Genomic DNA, 21,838 nt, shown 5'->3' with positions numbered 1-21,838 from the left:
GGAGAGGGTGACGAGAGGGAGAGGGTGACGAGAGGGGAGGAGAGGGAGGGAGAGAGAGATAGAGAGATGGGAAGGTGACGAGAGAGGGAGGAGGGGAGGAGTGGAGAGGAGAGAGAGAGATGGGAGGGTGACGAGAGGGGGGAGAGAGAGAGAGAGAGAGAGAGAGAGAGAGAGTGGGTGACGGGAGAGAGGGGGAGGGGGAGGGTGACGGGAGGGGAGAGGGAGGGTAACGGGAGAGAGGGGGAGGGTGACGGGAGGGGAGAGGGAGGGTAACGGGAGAGAGGGGGAGGGTAACGGGAGAGAGGGGGAGGGTAACGGGAGAGAGGGGGAGGGTAACGGGAGAGAGGGGGAGGGTAACGGGAGAGAGGGGGAGGGTAACGGGAGAGAGGGGGAGGGTAACGGGAGAGAGGGGGAGGGTAACGGGAGAGAGGGGGAGGGTAACGGGAGAGAGGGGGAGGGTAACGGGAGAGAGGGGGGAGGGGTAACGGGAGAGAGGGGGTAGGGTCACGGGAGGGGAGAGCGAGAGAGGGAGGGTCACGAGAGAGGGAGGGTCACGAGAGAGGGAGGGTCACGAGAGGGGGAGGGTCACGAGAGAGGGAGGGTCACGAGAGGGGGAGGGTCACGAGAGAGGGAGGGTCACGAGAGGGGGAGGGTCACGAGAGAGGGAGGGTCACGAGAGGGGGAGGGTCACGAGAGAGGGAGGGTCACGAGAGGGGGAGGGGAGAGAGGGGGAGGGGAGAGAGGGGGAGGGGAGAGAGGGGGAGGGGAGAGAGGGGGAGGGGAGAGAGGGGGAGGGGAGAGAGGGGGAGGGGAGAGAGGGGGAGGGTAACGGGAGAGAGGGGGTAGGGTCACGGGAGGGGAGAGCGAGAGAGGGAGGGTCACGAGAGAGGGAGGGTCACGAGAGAGGGAGGGTCACGAGAGAGGGAGGGTCACGAGAGAGGGAGGGTCACGAGAGAGGGAGGGTCACGAGAGGGGGAGGGTCACGAGAGGGGGAGGGTCACGAGAGAGGGAGGGTCACGAGAGGGGGAGGGTCACGAGAGAGGGAGGGTCACGAGAGGGGGAGGGTCACGAGAGAGGGAGGGTCACGAGAGGGGGAGGGGAGAGAGGGGGAGGGGAGAGAGGGGGAGGGGAGAGAGGGGGAGGGGAGAGAGGGGGAGGGGAGAGAGGGGGAGGGGAGAGAGGGGGAGGGGAGAGAGGGGGAGAGAGGGTGACGGGAGGGGAGAGAGAGAGGGTGAGGTGAGGGGAGGGTGAGGGGAGGGTGAGGTGAGGGGAGGGTGAGGGGAGGGTGAGGGGAGGGTGAGGGGAGGGTGAGGTGAGGGGAGGGTGAGGTGAGGGTGAGGTGAGGGGAGGGTGAGGGGAGGGGAGGGTGAGGGGAGGGTGAGGTGAGGGGAGGGTGAGGTGAGGGGAGGGTGAGGGGAGGGTGAGGTGAGGGGAGGGTGAGGTGAGGGGAGGGTGAGGGGAGGGTGAGGTGAGGGGAGGGTGAGGGGAGGGTGAGGTGAGGGGAGGGTGAGGTGAGGGGAGGGTGAGGGGAGGGTGAGGTGAGGGGAGGGTGAGGGGAGGGTGAGGTGAGGGTGACGGGAGGGGAGGAGAGAGATGGGAGGGTGACGGGAGGGGAGGAGAGAGATGGGAGGGTGACGGGAGGGGAGGAGAGAGATGGGAGGGTGACGGGAGGGGAGGAGAGAGATGGGAGGGTGACGGGAGGGGAGGAGAGAGATGGGAGGGTGACGGGAGGGGAGGAGAGAGATGGGAGGGTGACGGGAGGGGAGGAGAGAGATGGGAGGGTGACGGGAGGGGAGGAGAGAGATGGGAGGGTGACGGGAGGGGAGGAGAGAGATGGGAGGGTGACGGGAGGGGAGGAGAGAGATGGGAGGGTGACGGGAGGGGAGGAGAGAGATGGGAGGGGGTGGGGAGGAGAGAGAGATGGGAGGGGGTGGGGAGGAGACAGATGGGAGGGGAGGGGGTGGGGAGGAGACAGAGATGGGAGGGGGTGGGGAGGAGACAGATGGGAGGGGAGGGGGTGGGGAGGAGAGAGAGATGGGAGGGGGTGGGGAGGAGAGAGAGAGAGATGGGAGGGGGAGGGGAGAGGAGGAGAGAGAGATGGGGGTGGGGTGGTGAGGGGATAAGGAGGTGTGTGGTGACTGGGTGGGAGTAAAGGAACGGAGTGCAGAGGCGATTAGATCAGATACTAGTTGTGGAGCTCGTGGACCAGGCAAGTAGCAAGAGTGTCTTTCCACTAACGGTGAGGGACTGAGGCATGGGGACAGGGAGCAGAACCAGGAGAGAGCCATGTGGAGGCAAAGGGTGGGAGGGGGGCGGCTGGCGGGTTTTTGGAGCCCCCTTCGACTGGGTCCTGAATTGGTCAGGTGGGTGGGGGATGGTGTGGAAGGAAGGACAGATTTGAGGCATGGAAGAAGGTGGGTGAGTGTAGGGTCGGAGAGCACTGCGTTGCTGATTCACGTGAGGCGCTTCCTGTCGCATCCGTCTCCTCGGCAGCTGTGGGCACCGTGCCCAGCGGGTGCTGAGGTGCCCCCTGCACTGAGGACACTCGGTGTGCTGGGAGATTAATGATGACAGCGACAGGAATCAGGTCTGTTCCTGAGAACGCTCTCCAGCTGGTTGCAGGCACTCGTCGCTCTGACCGCTGTGGAATGTGACCAGTCCAAGCCCGTTCAGAGAGAGACACAGCAACCGACAGGGACTAACCAGTCCTCCCCTCTCCTCTTAAAGCTCACACTCTCGCCCTCACTCGAACCCCACACTCTCAGTCGACGCGGCATGTAGAGGAGAGCACGTTTTACTTGCTGGCAAAGGTCGTGGTTTCAAGCCCCACTCCAGAGACTTCATAGAATCGTACAGCACAGAAGGAGGCCGTTCAGCCCATCGTGCCTGTGCTGGCTCTTTGAAAGAGCGATCCAATTAGTCCAATTCCCGTTTGAAAGTTGCTGTTGAGTCTGCTTCCACCGCCCTTTCAGGCAGCGCATTGCAGATCAGAACAACTCACTGCGTTAAACAATTTCTGCATCTCCCCTCTGGTTCTTTTGCCAATTACTTTAAATCTCTGTCCTCTGGTTACCGACCCTCCTGCCACTGGAAACAGTTTCTCCCCATCTGCTCTATCAAAACCCCTCATCTTTGAACACCTCAATTAGGACCACAAGTAAGCCATTTAGCCCCTCGAGTCTGTTCCGCCTTTCAATAAGATCACGGCTGATCTGTGACCTAACTCCATATGCCCGCCGTAGCCCCATATCCCTTAATATCTCCGGTTAAGAGAAATCTATCAACCTCAATCTATTAAATCTCCTCTGCTCTAAGGTGAACAATCCCAGTTTCTCTCCACATAACTGATGTCCCTCATCCCTGATATCGTTCTGGTAAATCTCATCTGCATCCTCTCCAGGGCCTTCTCCAGCACAATACTTCCGCACCAAAAGAGCAGTGGTGCTAATACTGACCCCTGGGGAGCACCACTGTACGCTTCCCTCCCAGTCTGAAAAACAACTTTTCACCACTACTTTCTGTCTCTCAACCAATTTTTGTACCCACGCTGCCGCTGTACCTTTAATCCTATGGGCTTCAATTTTGCTAACAAGTCAATTATGTGGTACTTTTATCAAACGCCTTCTGACAGCCTACGTACACAACATTAACCGCACTGCCCTCGTCAGCCCTCTCTGTTACTTCATCAAAGAACTCAATCAAATTAGTCAAACACTATTTGCCTTTAACAAATTGGTGGTGTTTATTAACCCATATTTTTCCAAGTGCCAATTAATTTTGTCCCGGATTATTGTCTCTAAAAGTTTCCCCATCACCGACGTTAGGCTGACTGGCCTGCCGTCACCTGGTTTATCCCTCTGCCCTTTTTTTGAACAAGGGGTGTAACATTTGCGATCCTCCAGCGTCCCCATATCTGAGGATGATTGGAAGATTGCGGACAGAGCCTCCGCAACCTCCACCCTCACTTCCCTCGGTCACCGAGGATGCATCCCATCCGGACCGGGTGACTTTTCTACTTTGAGTGCTGCCAATCTTTCCAGTACCTCTTTATCTGTTTTTATCCTGTCCATTTTCCCCTACCCCCTCCTCCTTTACTGTGACATTGGCAGCATCCTCTTCTGTAGTGGAGACAGATGCCAAGTATTTAGTACCTCAGCCCTGCCCTCTGCCTCCACAAGAAGATCTCCTTTTTGAACTCTATTCGGCCCCACCCTTCCTTTGACTGCCCTATTTATATGTTTATAAAATACTTTAGTGTTCCCTTTTATGTTACCCGCTAATCTTTCCTCGTTCATTCTCTTTGTCCCTCTTATTCCCTTTTTTTTTAGATCTCCTCTGTACTTTCTGTATTCAGCTTGGTTCTCTACTGAATTTTGAACCTGCCTCCTTTTTCTGTTGCGTTTTAATCCCAATTTCTTTAATCGTCCAGGGAGTTGTAGCTATGGATGCTCCCCCTTGTGGGAATGTGGCTAGTCTGTACCGGAACTATCTCGCCTTTTGAAGGCCTCCCATTGCTCCTTTACTGTTTTACCCGATAACCTTTGTTTCCAATCCACCCGGGCCAGATCCCTTTTCAACTCCCCGAAATTAGCCCTGTCCAGTCAAGTATTTTCACCCTCGATTGTTCCTTGTCCTTTTCCATAGCTACTCTGAACTTTGATGCCGTAATCCAGGCCGACACTCCCAGTGCAGCACTGAGGGAGTGCTGCCCTGTCGGAGGTGCCGTCCTTCGGGAGAGACGTTAAACCGAGGCCCCGAGTGCCCTCTCAGTGGACGTAAAAGATCCCATGGCCATTATTGGAAGGCGAGCAGGGGAGTTCACCCCAGTGTCCTGGCCAATATTTATCCCTCAACAAATACCACTAAAACAGATTAGCTGGTCATTTATCTCATTGCTGCCTGTGGGATCTTGCTGTGCGCAAATTGGCTGCCGTGTTTCCTACCTTACAACAGTGACTACACTTCAAAAGTACTTCATTAGATAGGAGGTGCTTTGGGATGTCCTGAGGAGGTGAAAGGCCCTGTATAAATGCAAGTTCCCTCCCCCTCGCCAGTGCTCTGCCCCCTTCTCTTTTCTTCCCCGCCAAGTCGCCACGCTCCCCACCCCCTTGCTGTTTGAAGTGGAGGTGTGAAGGGTTAAACAGGAAACTGTTGCTCCTCGCTCGCCCACAGCAGTCTCAGATCTGGGGCGACGGAAGGTGCCCAGCACTGAGTGTGGCTGATCGCTGCAGATAACGGGAGTACCAGGACTTCCTGCTGCTTCACAGGACACCGTGGGGTGGTTGGGGAGGGGCTGGGGGTGTATCCCTTCACCAGTTTCCATTCAGAGTCGCTCTCCTAACCGCTCGAGCATCAGTTAGACTCCAAGTGTACCGTGCAAGCACCAAAGTGAAGGGCTTATATTCACGTGTATGCCTGACACAATGATATTTGTAGATTTGCTGGACTGCATGTGTTTGTGTCCTGCGCGTGTGGCCCGTGCCAGTGTGTGGGGCTGTCTGAGAGCAGTGAATAGGGACTGTGCTGGTACAGACTGTCTCCGAGGGCAGTGAATGGGGACTGTGCTGGTACAGACTGTCTCCGAGGGCAGTGAATGGGGACTGTGCTGGTACAGACTGTCTCCGAGAGCAGTGAATGGGGACTGTGCTGGTACAGACTGTCTCTGAGAGCAGTGAATGGGGACTGTGCTGGTACAGACTGTCTCCGAGAGCAGTGAATAGGGACTGTGCTGGTACAGACTGTCTCCGAGAGCAGTGAATAGGGACTGTGCTGGTACAGACTGTCTCCGAGAGCAGTGAATGGGGACTGTGCTGGTACAGACTGTCTCCGAGAGCAGTGAATAGGGACTGTGCTGGTACAGACTGTCTCCGAGGGCAGTGAATGGGGACTGTGCTGGTACAGACTGTCTCCGAGAGCAGTGAATGGGGACTGTACTGGTACAGACTGTCTCCGAGGGCAGTGAATGGGGACTGTGCTGGTACAGACTGTCTCCGAGAGCAGTGAATGGGGACTGTGCTGGTGCAGACTGTCTCCGAGAGCAGTGAATAGGGACTGTGCTGGTACAGACTGTCTCCGAGAGCAGTGAATAGGGACTGTGCTGGTACAGACTGTCTCCGAGAGCAGTGAATAGGGACTGTGCTGGTACAGACTGTCTCCGAGGGCAGTGAATGGGGACTGTGCTGGTACAGACTGTCTCCGAGAGCAGTGAATGGGGATTGTGCTGGTACAGACTGTCTCCGAGAGCAGTGAATGGGGACTGTGCTGGTACAGACTGTCTCCGAGAGCAGTGAATGGGGACTGTGCTGGTACAGACTGTCTCTGAGAGCAGTGAATGGGGACTGTGCTGGTACAGACTGTCTCCGAGGGCAGTGAATGGGGACTGTGCTGGTACAGACTGTCTCCGAGAGCAGTGAATAGGGACTGTGCTGGTACAGACTGTCTCCGAGAGCAGTGAATGGGGACTGTGCTGGTACAGACTGTCTCCGAGAGCAGTGAATAGGGACTGTGCTGGTACAGACTGTCTCCGAGGGCAGTGAATGGGGACTGTGCTGGTACAGACTGTCTCCGAGAGCAGTGAATGGGGATTGTGCTGGTACAGACTGTCTCCGAGAGCAGTGAATAGGGACTGTGCTGGTACAGACTGTCTCCGAGAGCAGTGAATAGGGACTGTGCTGGTACAGACTGCCTGGTACTGTACAAGCTCGTGACATGAGGTTGGGACCTCAGATGTGACTTGGGAGCGGGAAGAGTAGGGAACGAAACTCGACCTTCGAGCAAAGCCTTCCTCCAGGAATGGGTCCCTCTGGTTGAGGAGCTTTGCATTGTAGCATTAACGGTTGTACGTTCTCTCATGGGCTTGTTGTGTAACAGTTGTCTCTGCATTACCTCTGCATTCCTCCGAGCCTCGTTCACTGGGGTCTGTCACTTCTTGTCCTCCCCGTGCCGCAGGGATGGGATCCAAGCTGTTCCATGGTGCCGTTCCCCAGGTTAACCCTCAGCCCAGCATTGCAGCTCTGCCCCGGTTACCACCTCTTCAAGAAATGAACTTTTACGGACCATGTGGTTCTCGCCCTCCCCTGAGGTCTTTCTGGGGCAAAATGTCACTGCTGTCAGAGTAAAGCTCCCTCTACACTGTCCAAACAAACACTCCCAGGGCAGGTACAACACGGGTTAGATACAGAGTAAAGCTCCCTCTACACTGTCCGAACAAACACACCCAGGGCAGGTACAGCACAGGTTAGATCCAGAGCAAAGCTCCCTCTACACTGTCCCATCAAACACACCCAGGGCAGGTACAGCACGGGTTAGATCCAGAGCAAAGCTCCCTCTACACTGTCCCATCAAACGCACCCAGGGCAGGTACAGCACAGGTTAGATCCAGAGCAAAGCTCCCTCTACACTGTCCCATCAAATGCTCCCAGGGCAGGTACAGCATGGGTTAGATACAGAGTAAAGCTCCCTCTACACTGTCCGAACAAACACTCCCAGGACAGGTACAGCACGGGTTAGATACAGAGTAAAGCTTCCTCTACACTGTCCCGTCAAACACGCCCAGGGCAGGTACAGCATGGGTTTGATACAGAGTAAAGCTTCCTCTACACTGTCTCATCAAACACTCCCAGGGCAGGTACAGCATGGGTTAGATCCAGAGCAAAGCTCCCTCTACACTGCCCCATGAAGTGCGTGTGTAGACTTAAGATTTAGTATAGATGGATGTGCCAATTAAAGAAAGAAAGACTTGCATTTCTATAGCGCCTTTCACCACCTCAGGATGTCACAAAATGATTCACAGCCAATGAAGAACTTTTGAAGTGTAATGTAGGAAACACAGCAGCCAATTTGTGCTCAACAAGCTCCCATAAACAGCAATGAGATAAATGACCAGATCAACTGTTTTAGTTGTTGGTTGAGGGATAAATATTGGTCTAGGACACCTGGGAGAACTCCCCTGATCTTCGAATAGTGCCCTGGGATCTGTTATGGCCACCCGAGAGGGCAGACGGGGCCTTGGTTTAACGTCTCATCCGACAGACGGCACCTCCGACAGTGCAGCACTCCCTCGGCACAGAAGCTGATGGTTACAGAATCTAGGCCCAGGATCAGTAGAGCACCAGTCTAAAATCTCCGGGGTATTGGTGTGTCCCCGTGCTTTGTGTGAACATGAACGGGGGCTGCGTGCGCTTTAATCTTCTACTGTGGACTGAAGGTGAAGGGCCTGCTGTAAACCATGCCTCTCCTCTTCTTTGTCTCTCCCCCCTCACAGGTGTCCCTGTCCCGTCGGCCCACCGTTTGACCGTGCGGGATATCTACCAAGACGGCAAGCCCCGGCTCGAGGTCCTCAAGGCCCATTTCATCAAAGAGGGGCGGCTGGAGGAAGAAGCAGCCATCAAGATAATCGAGGACGGGGCCGCCATCTTCCGCAAGGAGAGGACGCTGATCGAAGTGGAAGCTCCCATCACAGGTCTGGTCTGCTTCTCCCCCCCCCCCGGCCCCCTCTCTCCTCCCCCAGACTCTTGTTGATTCTGTTCAGTGGGAGTGTTGGCGCCCGCCCATGCGGTGAGCTGAAGACGTCTGCGGGAGGTAATGAGTGCCACCCCGAAGTGTGATGCCAGCAGCGCCCCGGGAGCAGGTTACACACCTTGTCCGCTGGGTGGGGTGCGAGGTGTTAAGGTAGAGTTGCTGAAACCTGTTCCGTTAACCCGGGGAGGGGAGTGCAAGTGGCCATTTTCCTTCCTCGTGTGAAGTGTCCACAAGCTGCACACCATCTGCGTTCCCGTCCCATCCCAGAGCCCAGGCTTTCATTTGGCCACCAGCTGGCACAAGAACAATGTCGAATCTCTTCGCCCCTCTCTTTCCCCCCCCCCCCTCCCCGGCCAACCCTTTTCTCAGCCTCTGCTTTGGGACAGGGTCTCTCTGTCGGGGGGACCACCCATGGCTGAGTAGTGTGTCTGTGTCTTAAGTTACGCCCTTGAGGCCAGCGTGAGCGTTCAAACGGCTCGAGTGACGAGGCCAGCGGGTGGGGGGGCTTCCGCGAGGGTCTGGCTGATCGCTGCGCCTTTCACATTCGCTCCTAGATGTGGAGAAAATGTCTCCACTTGTGGGGGGGGAGACCAAAACTAGGGGTCATAAATAGAAGAGAGTCACTAATAAATCCAATAGGGAATTCGGGAGAAACTTCTTCACCTGTGGTGAGAACGAGGAACTTGCTACCACAAGGAGTAGTTGAGGTGAATAGAATGGATGCATTTAAGAGAAGCTAGATTAAACATGAGGGAGAAAGGAATATAAGGATATGCTGATCGGGTTAGATGAAGTAAGGAGGGAGCAAAGTCGTGTGGAGCATAAACGCCGGCATAGACAAGTTGGACCGAATGGCCTGTTTCTGTGCTGTAGTTTGGATGTAACTCGGTGTTAGCTCGCTCTCTCTCTTTGCCTTTCAGTCTGCGGTGACATTCACGGTCAGTTCTTTGACCTGATGAAACTGTTTGAAGTCGGCGGGCCACCCAGCAACACACAGTACCTGTTCCTCGGCGACTACGTGGACCGGGGCTACTTTAGCATCGAGGTGAGTTCCTGAGCCTGCCTCTCTGATGCCCACCGAGCGAGGTGGTGGGATGGGGGGGCAGGGGGTATTGGCCGTCCTCCTCAAAGCCAGCAGGGGTATTGATCTCACACTCGGCCGTCAGCCTTTGATTTCTACATCCAGTGGGGGTGTGGTGGGGGGGGGCTTTAAATGTCACTGTTAAAACAGAATGCATTAAGGACCCAGCCCTGTAAACTCAGCACTGGCTCGGTTCGTTCTGCTACAGGCTGTGTGGAGCTACTGACTGTACTCATAACCAGCTAAAGAACCCGCACTTGGCGACTGAAGGAAAGGCCTGACACATCCAGCTGGTTGGTCAAGCTTCGAGCAAAGTTCAGCAGCTGGATCCCACAGGAGAACAACGAATCTTTTTCTCCTTCAGATTCTGACTGACCTGCTGTGTATTTTCAGCCCTGTAATGTTTTAAACTACATACATGACCCGAATTCAGCAGGTTGGTCAAATTTGCAGATAGTATCATAGTAGGTACGGCACAGAGGGAGGCCATTCAGCCCATCGCGTCTGTGCTGGCTCTTTGAAAGAGCTATCCAATTAGTCCCACTCCCCTGTTCTTTCCCCATAACCCTGTAAATTTTTCTCCTTCAAGTATTCGTCCAATTCTCTTTTGAAAGTTACTATTGAATCTGTTTCCACCTCCCTTTCAGGCAGCGCATTCCAGATCATAGGAACAGGAGTAGGCCATTCAGCTCCTCGTGCCTGCTCCGCCATTTGATAAGATCATGGCTGATCTGTGATCGAGCTCCATATACCTGCCTTTGGCCCATATCCCTTAATACCTTTGGTTGCCAAAAAACTCTATCTCACATTTAAATTTAGCAATTGAGCTAGTATCAATTGCCGTTTGCGGAAGAGAATTCCAAACTTCTACCACCCTTTGTGTGTAGAAATGTTTTCTAATCTCACTCAAAGGTCTGGCTCTAATTTTTAGACTGCACCCCCGACTCCTAGAATCCCCAGCCAGCGGAAATAGTTTCTCTCTATCTACCCTATCCGTTCTCCTTAATATCTTATAAACTTCAATCAGATCACCCCTTAACCTTCTAAACTCGAGAATACAGCCCCAATTTGTGTAATCTCTCCTCGTAACTTAATCCTTGAATTCCGGGTATCATTCTAGTAAACCTACGCTGCACTCCCTCCAAGGCCAATATGTCCTTCCGAAGGTGCGGTGCCCAGAACTGCTCACAGTACTCCAGGTGCGGTCTAACCAGGGTTTTGTATAGCTGCAGCATAACATCTGCCCCCTTGTACTCCAGTTCTCTAGATATAAAGGCCAGTATTCCATTAGCCTTCTTGATTATTTTCTGCACCTGTTCATGACACTTCAATGACCTATGTACCTGAACCCCGAAGTCCCTTTGGACATCCACTGTTTTTAACTTTCTACCATTTAGAAAGTACCCTGTTCTATCCTTTTTTGATCCAAAGTGGATGACCTCACGTTCAATGAGGAGTGCAGAAGAGCATGCCAGGAGCAGCACCAGGCGTACCTAAAAATGAGGTGCCAACCTGGTGAAGCTACAACTCAGGACGACATGCATGCTAAACAGCGGAAGCAGCATGCTATAGACAGAGCTAAGCGATTCCACAACCAACGGATCAGATCAAAGCTCTGCAGTCCTGCCACATCCAGTCGTGAATGGTGGTGGACAATTAAACAACTCACGAGAGGAGGAGGCTCTGCAAACATCCCCATCCTCAATGATGGCGGAGTCCAGCACGTGAGTGCAAAAGACAAGGCTGAAGCGTTTGCAACCATCTTCAGCCAGAAGCGCCGAGTGGATGATCCATCTCTGCCTCCTCCCGATATCCCCACCATCACGGAAGCCAGCCTTCAGCCAATTTGATTCACTTCACGTGATATCAAGGAACGGCTGAGTGCACTGGATACAGCAAAGGCTATGGGCCCCGACAAAATCCCAGCTTTAGTGCTGAAGCCTTGTGCTCCAGAACTGGCTGCGCCTCTAACCAAGCTGTTCCAGTACAGCTACAACACTGGCATCTACCCGACAATGTGGAAAATTGCCCAGGTATGTCCTGTCCACAAAAAGCAGGACAAATCCAATCCGGCCAATTACCGCCCCATCAGTCTACTCTCAATCATCAGCAAAGTGATGGAAGGTGTCGTCGACAGTGCTATCAAGCGGCACTTACTCACCAATAACCTGCTCACCGATGCTCAGTTTGGGTTCCACCAGGACCACTCGGCTCCAGACCTCATTACAGCCTTGGTCCAAACATGGAAAAAAGAGCTGAATTCCAGAGGTGAGGTGAGAGTGACTGCCCTTGACATCAAGGCAGCATTTGACCGAGTGTGGCACCAAGGAGCCCTAATAAAATTGAAGTCAATGGGAATCAGGGGGAAAACTCTCCAGTGGCTGGAGTCATACCTAGCACAAAGGAAGATGGTGGTGGTTGTTGCAGGCCAATCATCTCAGCCCCAGGACATTGCTGCAGGAGTTCCTCAGGGCAGTGTCCTAGGCCCAACCATCTTCAGCTGCTTCATCAATGACCTTCCCTCCATCATAAGGTCAGAAATGGGGATGTTCACTGATGATTGCACAGTGTTCAGTTCCATTCGCAACCCCTCAAATAATGAAGCAGTCCGAGCCCGCATGCAGCAAGACCTGGACAACATCCAGGCTTGGGCTCATAAGTGGCAAGTAACATTCGTGCCAGATAAGTGCCAGGCAATGACCATCTCCAACAAGAGAGAGTCTAACCACCTCCCCTTGACATTCAACAGCATTACCATCGCCGAATCCCCCACCATCAACATCCTGGGGGTCACCATTGACCAGAAATTTAATTGGACCAGCCATATAAATACTGTGGCTACGAGAGCAGGTCAGAGGCTGGGCATTCTGTGGCGAGTGACTCACCTCCTGACTCCCCAAAGCATTTCCACCATCTACAAGGCACAAGTCAGGAGTGTGATTTTAATACTCTCCACTTGCTTGGATGTGTGCAGCTCCAACAACACTCAAGAAGCTCGACACCATCCAAGATAAAGCAGCCCGCTTGATTGGCACCCCATCCACCACCCTAAACATTCACTCCCTTCACCACCGGCGCACAGTGGTTGCAGTGTGTACCATCCACAGGATGCACTGCAACAACTCGCCAAGGCTTCTTCGACAGCACCTCCCAAACCCGCGACCTCTACCACCTAGAAGGACAAGAGCAGCAGGTACATGGGAACAACACCACCTGCACGTTCCCCTCCAAGTCACACACCATCCCGACTTGGAAATATATCGCCGTTCCTTCATCGTCGCTGGGTCAAAATCCTGGAACTCCCTTCCTAACAGCACTGTGGGAGAACCTTCACCACATAGAATGCAGCGGTTCAAGAAGGTGGCTCACCACTACCGTCTCTAGGGCAATTAGGGATGGGCAATAAATGCCGGCTTCGCCAGCGACACCCACATCCCACTAACGAATTTAAAAAAAAATTTGTCTACATTGAATTCCATTTGCCACAGTTTTGCCCATTCACCTAATCTATCAATATCCCTTTGTAATTTTATGTTTCCATCTACACTCCTTACAATGTCACCAATCTTTGTGTCATCGGCAAACTTAGATATGAGAGTTTCTATGCCTTCATCTAAGTCGTTAATAAACATTGTGAATAATTGAGGCCCCAAGACAGATCCCTGCGGGACTCCACTAGTCACATCCTGCCAATGTGAGTACTTACCCATTATCCCAACTCTCTGTCGCCTTTTGCTCAGCCAATTTCCTAACCAAGTCCGTACTTTATCATTCGCTGTGTTAAAAAAAAATGTTTCTTCTTGTTTGCCTTAAATCTGTGTCTTCCAGTTACCGACCCTTCTGCCACTGGAAACAGTTATGGAGTAAAGAAGGAGAAGCAGTTTCTCATTTACTCCATCAAAGCTGTTCATGCTTTTGAACACCTCTATCAAATCCCCTCCCTTGACCTTCTCTGCTCCTAGGAGAACAATCTCAGCTTCTCTGGTCTCTCCATGTAACTGAAGTCCCTCATCCCTGGAACCATTCTAATAAATCTCTTCTGCACCCTCTCTAAGGCCTTGATATGCTTCTTAAAGTGCGGTGCCCAGAATTGATGACAATGCTCCAGCTGAGGCCTAACCAGTGTTTTATAAAGGTTTAGCATAACTTCCTTGCTTTTGTACTTCATGCTTCTATTAATAAAGCCCATTTTTAAAAAAAAACAAGCTGGCATCAGTAAAAGTGACCATGAAGCTGTCGGATTGTTGTAAAAAGCCCGACTGGTTCACTAATACCCTTTAGGAAAGGAAACCTGTCGTCCTTATCCGCTCTGGCCTATATGTGACTCCAGTCCCACACCAACTGACTCTTAACTGCCCTCTGAAGTCGGCCTAGCCAGTCATTCAGTTTGTATCAAGCAGAGAAAGGTTCAGCACCACCTTCCCAGGGAGAACCGGGATGGGCAATAAATGCCGGCCTTGCCAGCGGTGCCCACATCCCTGAGAATGAACATAAGTAGATGAGCCTGATGAAGCAGCCATGTGTTAAAGGTCAGTGTTTGCCAGTGGGCAGAACAGTGGTAGAAAAATAATTCAGTACAGTGTAGGGCCTTGCACATTGTAAGAATCAAGTGGGAGGCATGGTGAACTAGCTGGTGGGAGTGAGTGTCGTTCCAATGCTGACCAGGTCCAGCCAATGCAGAGAGCAATGAACAAAGCAGAAGAACGATGAGTTGTACTACCAGAGAAGTGGTCTATACACCTGGGACTGCATAGTCTGTCGAGTGCACGTTCAATACCAGCATGTGCAAATGATAGGTAGGAACCTCGAGGAATCTTAGGACGTGAAGGCGCACCCAGCCCTGTCAACCCTGCAATGTCGTCCTCACTAACAGCTGGGGACCGAGGCCAAGCAACAGCCTGACATAGATACAATTCTGTAAGTGTAACCATCAGCCAATGTCCCAGACCCCTCCATCACCATCCCTGTCCCAGAGGTGGGGGCTCACTGGTATACAGGCAGGTGGAAGTGGCCCTGGAAGTCCTTAACATTGTCCCTGGAGCCCTTGACGTGTCATGGCTTCAGGTCAAACAATGGGCAAGGAAACCTCCTGCTGATTCCCACCTACCAGTGTGTACTGTCTGCAGGATGCACTGCAGCACCTCCCAAACCTGATACCTCCGCCACCTACAAGGGCATCGCTGGCATTTTTTGCTCATCCCTAGTTGCCCCTCGAGAAGGTGGTGGTGGGCCGTCTTCTTGAATCGCTGCAGTCCGTGTGGTGAAGGTTCTCCCACAGTGCTGTTAGGTTGGGAGTTCCAGGATTTTGACCCAGCGACCATGAAGGAGCGGCCGATATATTTCCAAGTCGGGATGGTGTGTGACTTGGAGGGGAACCTGGAGATGGTGGTGTTCCCATGCACCTGCTGCCCTTGTCCTTCGAGGTGGTGGAGGCTGCGGGTTTGGGAGGTGCTGCAACTATACGCCGTCAAGTGAAGGATCCACCAGCTCGAGGGGTAGACCTTCAGCGACTAGTCCCTGTAACCTTAACAAAGCAGGCACTGAACCTTGGACATGAGCAGGAGTTGTCCTACACGTCGCCCAGTTCTCTGAAGTCCGATTGAGGCAGTCTATAAGGGTTCAGGGTAGCAATGTGATGGGCTGTGTCTGAAGTCTGTACAAGGCAGTATCTATGCCTACAATGTTAAAGGGAGTGCAGGAACAGAGAGACCTGGGGGTGCACATACACAAATCTTTGAAGGTGGTAGGACAACTTGAGAAGGTTGTTAAAAAAAGCAAATGGGGTCCTTGGCTTTATAAATAGAGTGCAAAAGCAAGGAAGTTATGCTAAACCTTTATAAAACACTGGTTAGGCCCCAGCTAGAGTATTGTGTTCATTTCTGGGCACCACACTTAATGAAGGATGTCAAGGCCTTTAGAGAGGGTGCAGAAAAGATTTACTAGAATGGTGCCAGGGATGAGGGATTTCAGTTGTGTGGAGAGACTGGAGCAGCTGGGATTGTTCTCCTTGGAACAGAGAAGGTCAAGGGGAGATTTGATAGAGGTGTTCAAAATCATGAACGGTTTTGATCAAGTCAATAAGGAGAAACTGTTTCCAGTGGCAGAAGGATTGGTAACCAGAGGACACGGATTTAAGGCAAAAGACCCAGAGGGGGAGATGAGGAACCATTTTTTTACGCAACGAGTTGTTACGATCTGGAATGTGCTGCCTGAAAGGGCGGTGGAAGCAGATTCAATAGTAACTTTCAAAAGGGAATTGGATAAATACTTGAAGGGGAAAGAGCAGGGGTAGTGGGACTAATTGGCTAGCTCTTTCAAAGAGCCGGTACAAGCACGATGGGCCGAATGGCTTCTTCCTGTGCTGTACCCACTATGATAAGGTAAGGGATAGAGTGGCAATGTGATGGGTAGTGTCTGTGGTCCAAGTGAGGCAGCATGTTTGGGATAGAGCGGCTATCATAGGTGCAGCACAGGAGGAGGCCATTCAGCCCATCGTGCCTGTGCCAGCTCTTGGAAAGAGCTATCCAATGAGTCCCACTCCCCTGCTCTTTCCCCATAGCCCTGCAATTTTTTTCCCTTCAAGTATTTATCCAATTCCCTTTTGAAAGTTACTATTGAATCTGCTTCCATCACCCTTTCAGGCGGTGCATTCCAGACAACTCGCTGCGTAAAAAAGATGTTTCCTCATGTCGTCTCTGGTTCTTTTGCCTTAAATCTGTGTCCTCTGGTTACTGACCCTTCTGCCACTGGAAACAGTTTCTCCTTATTGACTATCAAAACCGTTCATGATTTCGAACACCTCGATCAAACCTCCCCTTAATCTTCTCTGTTCTAAGGAGAACAACCCCAGCTTCATAGTATCACTGTGAGGGGCTGTGTCTGAACTCTGAGCGAGGCAGTATATATGGGATCGAGCAGAGAACAGAGGAGGCTGAGGGATGATTTAATTGAAGTGTATAAAATTATGAGGGGCCTAGATAGAGTGGATAGGAAGGACCTATTTCCCTTAGCAGAGGGGTCAATAACCTGGGGGCATAGTTTTAAAGTAATTGGTAGAAGGATTAGAGGGGAGCTGAGGAGAAATGTTTTCACCCAGAGGGTGGTGGGGGTCTGGAACTCACTGCCTCAAAGGGTGGTAGAGGCAGAAACCCTCATCACATTTAAAATGTGCTGGATATGCATGTGAGGTGCTGTAACTTACAAGGATACAGACCAAGAGCTGGAAAGTGGGATTAGGCTGGATAGCTCTTTTTCAGCCGGCACAGACACGATCAGTAACACAGGGCGCTGGGGGGAGAGGGGTTACTGAGTGACAGTGTGAGGGAGCTGGATTAACATCAGTAGAGATACAGTCAGTAATACAGGGCGCTGGGGGAGAGGGGTTACTGAGTGACAGTGTGAGGGAGCTGGTTTAACATCAGTAGCGATACAGTCAGCAACACAGGGCGCTGGGGAGAGAGGGGTTACTGAGTGACAGTGTGAGGGAGCTGGTTTAACATCAGTAGCGATACAGTCAGCAACACAGGGCGCTGGGGAGAGAGGGGTTACTGAGTGACAGTGTGTGGAAGCTGGATTAACATCATTTAATTTTGTGGTTGGTTAATCCAGTTGCCTTATGCTTTGAAGCTCAGTAAGTCGATGATTTCTGATATGAACAGCATGGTTAAGCAAGATATGTTGATAGGGTGAGATAAAGTAGGGAGGGAGGAGGTTCCTGTGGAGTATAAACACTGGCATAGACCCGTTGGGCTGAAGGCCTCTTTCTGTGTGGTAAACACAATTCTAATTTTACAGATCAACAACAGTCAATTCATATGCTGGCAGCGAGACCCCATTTTAACTCTGGGTTACGGAGGGGGAAGAGAAATTCCCACAAACGCGAAGATTAGTGCACAAATAATGAAGCAGTCCGAGCCCGCATGCAGCAAGACCTGGACGACATCCAGGCTTGGGCTCATAAGTGGCAAGTAACATTCCCGCCAGATAAGTGCCAGGCAATGACCATCACCAACAAGAGAGAGTCTAACCACCTCCCCTTGACATTCAACGGCATTACCATCGCCGAATCCCCCACCATCAACATCCTGGGGGTCACCATTGACCAGAAACTTAACTGGACCAGCCATATAAATACTGTGGCTACGAGAGCAGATCAGAGGCTGGGTATTCTGCGGCGAGTGACTCACCTCCTGACTCCCCAAAGCCTTTCCACCATCTACAAGGCACAAGTCAGGAGTGTGATGGAATACTCTCCACTTGCCTGGATGAGTGCAGCTCCAACAACACTCAAGAAGCTCGACACCATCCAGGACAAAGCAGCCTGCTTGATTGGCACCCCATCCACCACCCTAAACATTCACTCCCTTCACCACCGGCGCACAGAGGCTGCAGTGTGTACCATCCACAGGATGCACTGCAGCAACTCGCCAAGGCTTCTTCGACAGCACCTCAAACCCGCGACCTCTACCACCTAGAAGGACAAGGGCAGCAGGCACATGGGAACAACACCACCTGCACGTTCCCCTCCAAGTCACACACCATCCCGACTTGGAAATATATTGCCGTTCCTTCATCGTCGCTGGGTCAAAATCCTGGAACTCCCTTCCTAACAGCACTGTGGGAGAACCTTCACCACACGGACTGCTGCGGTTCAAGAAGGCGGCTCACCACCACCTTCTCAAGGGGCAATTAGGGATGGGCAATAAATGCTGGCCTCGCCAGCGACGCCCCCATCCCATGAACGAATAAAAAAAAAACACATCGGTGGCAGAAAAACGCTTCAGGTCCAGACCCTTTGCCCAATGACGCCAAGGGTTCCTGACTCAAAGCTCAGCCTGTCTTCCTCTTTCTCAGGCTGACTGACCTGCCGTACTCTCTGTTCTTATTTTGAAGGCCAGCCTCTTAATCTGACCCGTAGCTCGTGGTGCGACAGGCCTGGCACTGTGGTGACGCTCAGCGTGGCACTGATTTGCCCTCTGACTTAAGTAGGTGGAATGTCACCGAGACGTGAGTCCACGGCTGCAGTTTTAATCTCACAGGGGCCTTATTGCTTTGCTTATTGTTTGATTGTGTTAACGGCAGACATTTTGTTATGGAAGGTGGTGCCTCATCACACTGCACCCGCCCCAGTACTTACTCCCTCTCTGTAACCTGTGTTACTGACTATCTCGACTGATGTTAATCCAGCTCCCTCACACTGTCACTCAGTAAGCATCCTCCCCCTAACAGCGCCCTGTGTTGTTGACTATCTCTAGAATCATAGAAATTTACAGCACAGAAGGAGGCAGTTCGGCCCGTCGTGTTTGTGCCAGCCGAAAAAGAGCTATTCAGCCTAACCCCACTTTCCAGCACTTGGTCCCTCGCCCTGTCGGTTACGGCACTTCGAGTGCATATCCAAGTACCTTTTAAATGAGCTGAGGGTTTCTGCCTCTCCCACCCTTTAAGGCAGTGAGTTCCAGACCCCCACCACCCTCTGGGTGAGAACATTTTCCTCACCCTCCCCTCTACCAATTACTTTAAATCTATGCCCCCTTATGCTAAGGGAAATAGGTCCTTCCTAGCCATTCTATTCAGGCCCCTCATAATTTTATATACCTCAATTAAATCTCCCCTCAGCCTCCTCTGTTCCAAAGAAAATAACCCCAGCCTATCCCATCTTTTCTCATAGCTAAAATTCTCCAGTCCTGGTAACATCCTCGTAAATCTCCTCTGTACTCTCTCGAGTGAAATCACATCTTTCCTGTAATGTGGTGACCAGAACTGTATGCAGTACTCCAGCTGTGGCCTAACTAGTGTTTTATACAGTTCTAACATAACCTCACTGCTCTTATATTCTATGCCTCGGCTAATAAAGGAAAGTATCCCGTATACCACCTTAACCACCTTGTCTACCTGTCCTGCTACCTTCAGGGATCTGTGGACATGCACTTCAAGGTCCCTCTGTTCCTCTGCACCTCTCAGTCTCCTCCCATTTATTGTGTATTCCCTTGCCTTGTTTGCCTTCCCCAGATGCATTACCTCACACTTCTCCAGATTGAATTCCATTTGCCACTTTTCTGCCCACCTGACCCGTCCATTGATATCTTCCTGCATTCGACAGCTTTCCTCCTCACCATCAATCACACGGCCAATTTTTATATCATCTGCAAACTTCTTAATCATGCCCCCTACATTTAAGTCCAAATCATTGATATATACCACAAAAAGCAAGGGACCGAGTACTGAGCCCTGTGGAACCCCACTGGAAACAGCCTTCCAGTCACAAAAACACCCGTCAACCATTACCCTTTGCTTCCTGCCACTGAGCCAATTCTGGATCCAACTTGCCGCTTTTACTTTTGTGACTAGTCTGCCATGTGGGACCTTGTCAAAAGCCTTGCTAAAATCCATGTAGACTACTGATGTTAATCCAGCTCCCTCACACTGTCACTCAGTAACCCCTCTCCCCCAGCGCCCTGTGTTACTGACTGTATCTCTACTGATGTTAATCCAGCTCCCTCACACTGTCACTCAGTAACCCCTCTCCCCCAGCGCCCTGTGTTGCTGACTGTATCTCTACTGATGTTAATCCAGCTCCCTCACACTGTCACTCAGTAATCCCTCTCCCCCAGCGCCCTGTGTTACTGACTGTATCTCTACTGATATTAATCCAGCTCCCTCACACTGTCACTCAGTAATCCCTCTCCCCAGCGCCCTGTGTTACTGACTGTATCTCTACTGATGTTAATCCAGCTCCCTCACACTGTCACTCAGTAACCCCTCTCCCCAGCGCCCTATGTTACTGACTGTATCTCTACTGATGTTAATCCAGCTCTCTTCCCCTGGCGCCTATGATATCGTTCTTCACACGTTTATCTAATTGCCGTTCCAGTGTGCTTGTCCCTGCTTCACTTGTTAATGGTTTCTTCCCTGCAGTGCGTGCTGATCCTCTGGGTTCTGAAGATTCACCATGCAGGCACGTTGTTCCTACTGCGGGGAAACCACGAGTGCAGACACCTCACCGAGTACTTCACGTTCAAGCAGGAATGTGAGTATATCCCGCGCACAGACTGTGCACTGAAACCAACCGACCCCCTTCCGACCCAGAGGGTCCGAGTCGGGATGCAGGGTGTGGCAGGACTGGAAATCTACGTGAGAGAAATGGTATTGGCCACACTCTTAGTGCACAGATCAGCCTGTCGCAGTTCCTGGACGTACAGTGCAGGAAAAAGGGAACGATTTACTCTCGTACTGTATGAATAGTCTTAATGTTAGCTCCTGTACATGCACAGTACACGATAAAAGGGAATGATTTATTCTCTGGTACTGTACAGCCCGTGTGTGTCAGCTCCTGTACATGTATAGTGCACAGCGGGTAAAAGGGAACAATTCACTCCCTTCTAGTAATAAACAGCCCGTGTGTCCGACAGCTCCTGTACATGTATAGCACACAGCGGGTAAAAGGGAACAATTCACTCCCTTCTAGTAATAAACAGCCTGTGTGTCTATCAGCTCCTGTACATGTACACTAAGTAAAATGATTCACTCCTCTCTGGGTTATGGAGGCCTGTGTCAGTGTCTCTGCACACGAACTGGGTTGGCTGCTTGCTCTGAGCCAGAGGGACTGATCTTGCAAAGCAGTTTGAAGATGGAAGAGTTAGTCCTCGTTTGACTGCACTTGTACAGTGGGTGCAGGTCTGTGGCATGTGACACACGTGTCCCTGTATCATCACATTTACATACAGGTTGCAACTCTGCGTCTGCCAGGGGCAGGTGAGCAAAATGGCTGAAAGTGCTTTAAGCCGAGGTGGCAGTGTTTGGGAGGGAAAGCCCCAGGTGTAGTCTCTTCAGGGAAATGTTGGGGCCTGGGATTGGATTGTACGGTCGGCCCAGACCATTCACAGCTGTTAGCAAATGGCCACTCCCCTCGTGTTCACAAACCTCCTGAGGTCGGTTTTTCTCTCTCTCTCTCTCTCTCTCTCTCTCTCTTTATCTCTCTTTCTCTTTATCTTTATCTCTATCTCTCTCTCTCTCTCTTTATCTCTCTTTCTCTTTATCTTTATCTCTCTCTCTCTCTCTCTCTTTATCTCTCTCTCTCTATCTTTATCTCTATCTCTCTCTATCTTTCTCTTTAACTCTATCTCTCTCTATCTTTAGCTCTATCTCTCTCTTTATCTCTCTCTATCTTTATCTCTATCTCTATCTCTCTTTATCTCTCTCTATCTATCTTTATCTCTATCTCTCTCTCTTTATCTCTCT

The 21,838-nt window shown here is 51.8% G+C and overlaps 1 protein-coding gene across 2 annotated transcripts in view; it reads left to right on the top strand.

Moving 5' to 3' along the window:
• The window catches only part of LOC137335687 (serine/threonine-protein phosphatase 2B catalytic subunit gamma isoform-like), a 73,707-nt gene that overhangs the window by 10,747 nt on the left and 41,122 nt on the right, over positions 1 to 21,838 (top strand). For both annotated transcript variants that reach the window (XM_068000982.1, XM_068000981.1), the window contains exons 2-4: positions 8,264 to 8,461; positions 9,441 to 9,565; positions 20,516 to 20,627. In XM_068000982.1, the coding sequence (XP_067857083.1) occupies positions 8,264 to 8,461; positions 9,441 to 9,565; positions 20,516 to 20,627 (435 nt within the window). The remainder of the gene's footprint in view (positions 1 to 8,263; positions 8,462 to 9,440; positions 9,566 to 20,515; positions 20,628 to 21,838) is intronic.

The sequence above is a fragment of the Heptranchias perlo genome, chromosome 20 (genome assembly GCF_035084215.1).
Source record: "Heptranchias perlo isolate sHepPer1 chromosome 20, sHepPer1.hap1, whole genome shotgun sequence".
NCBI classification, from domain to species: domain Eukaryota; kingdom Metazoa; phylum Chordata; class Chondrichthyes; order Hexanchiformes; family Hexanchidae; genus Heptranchias; species Heptranchias perlo.
This window is presented reverse-complemented; position numbering and strand designations above follow the sequence as displayed.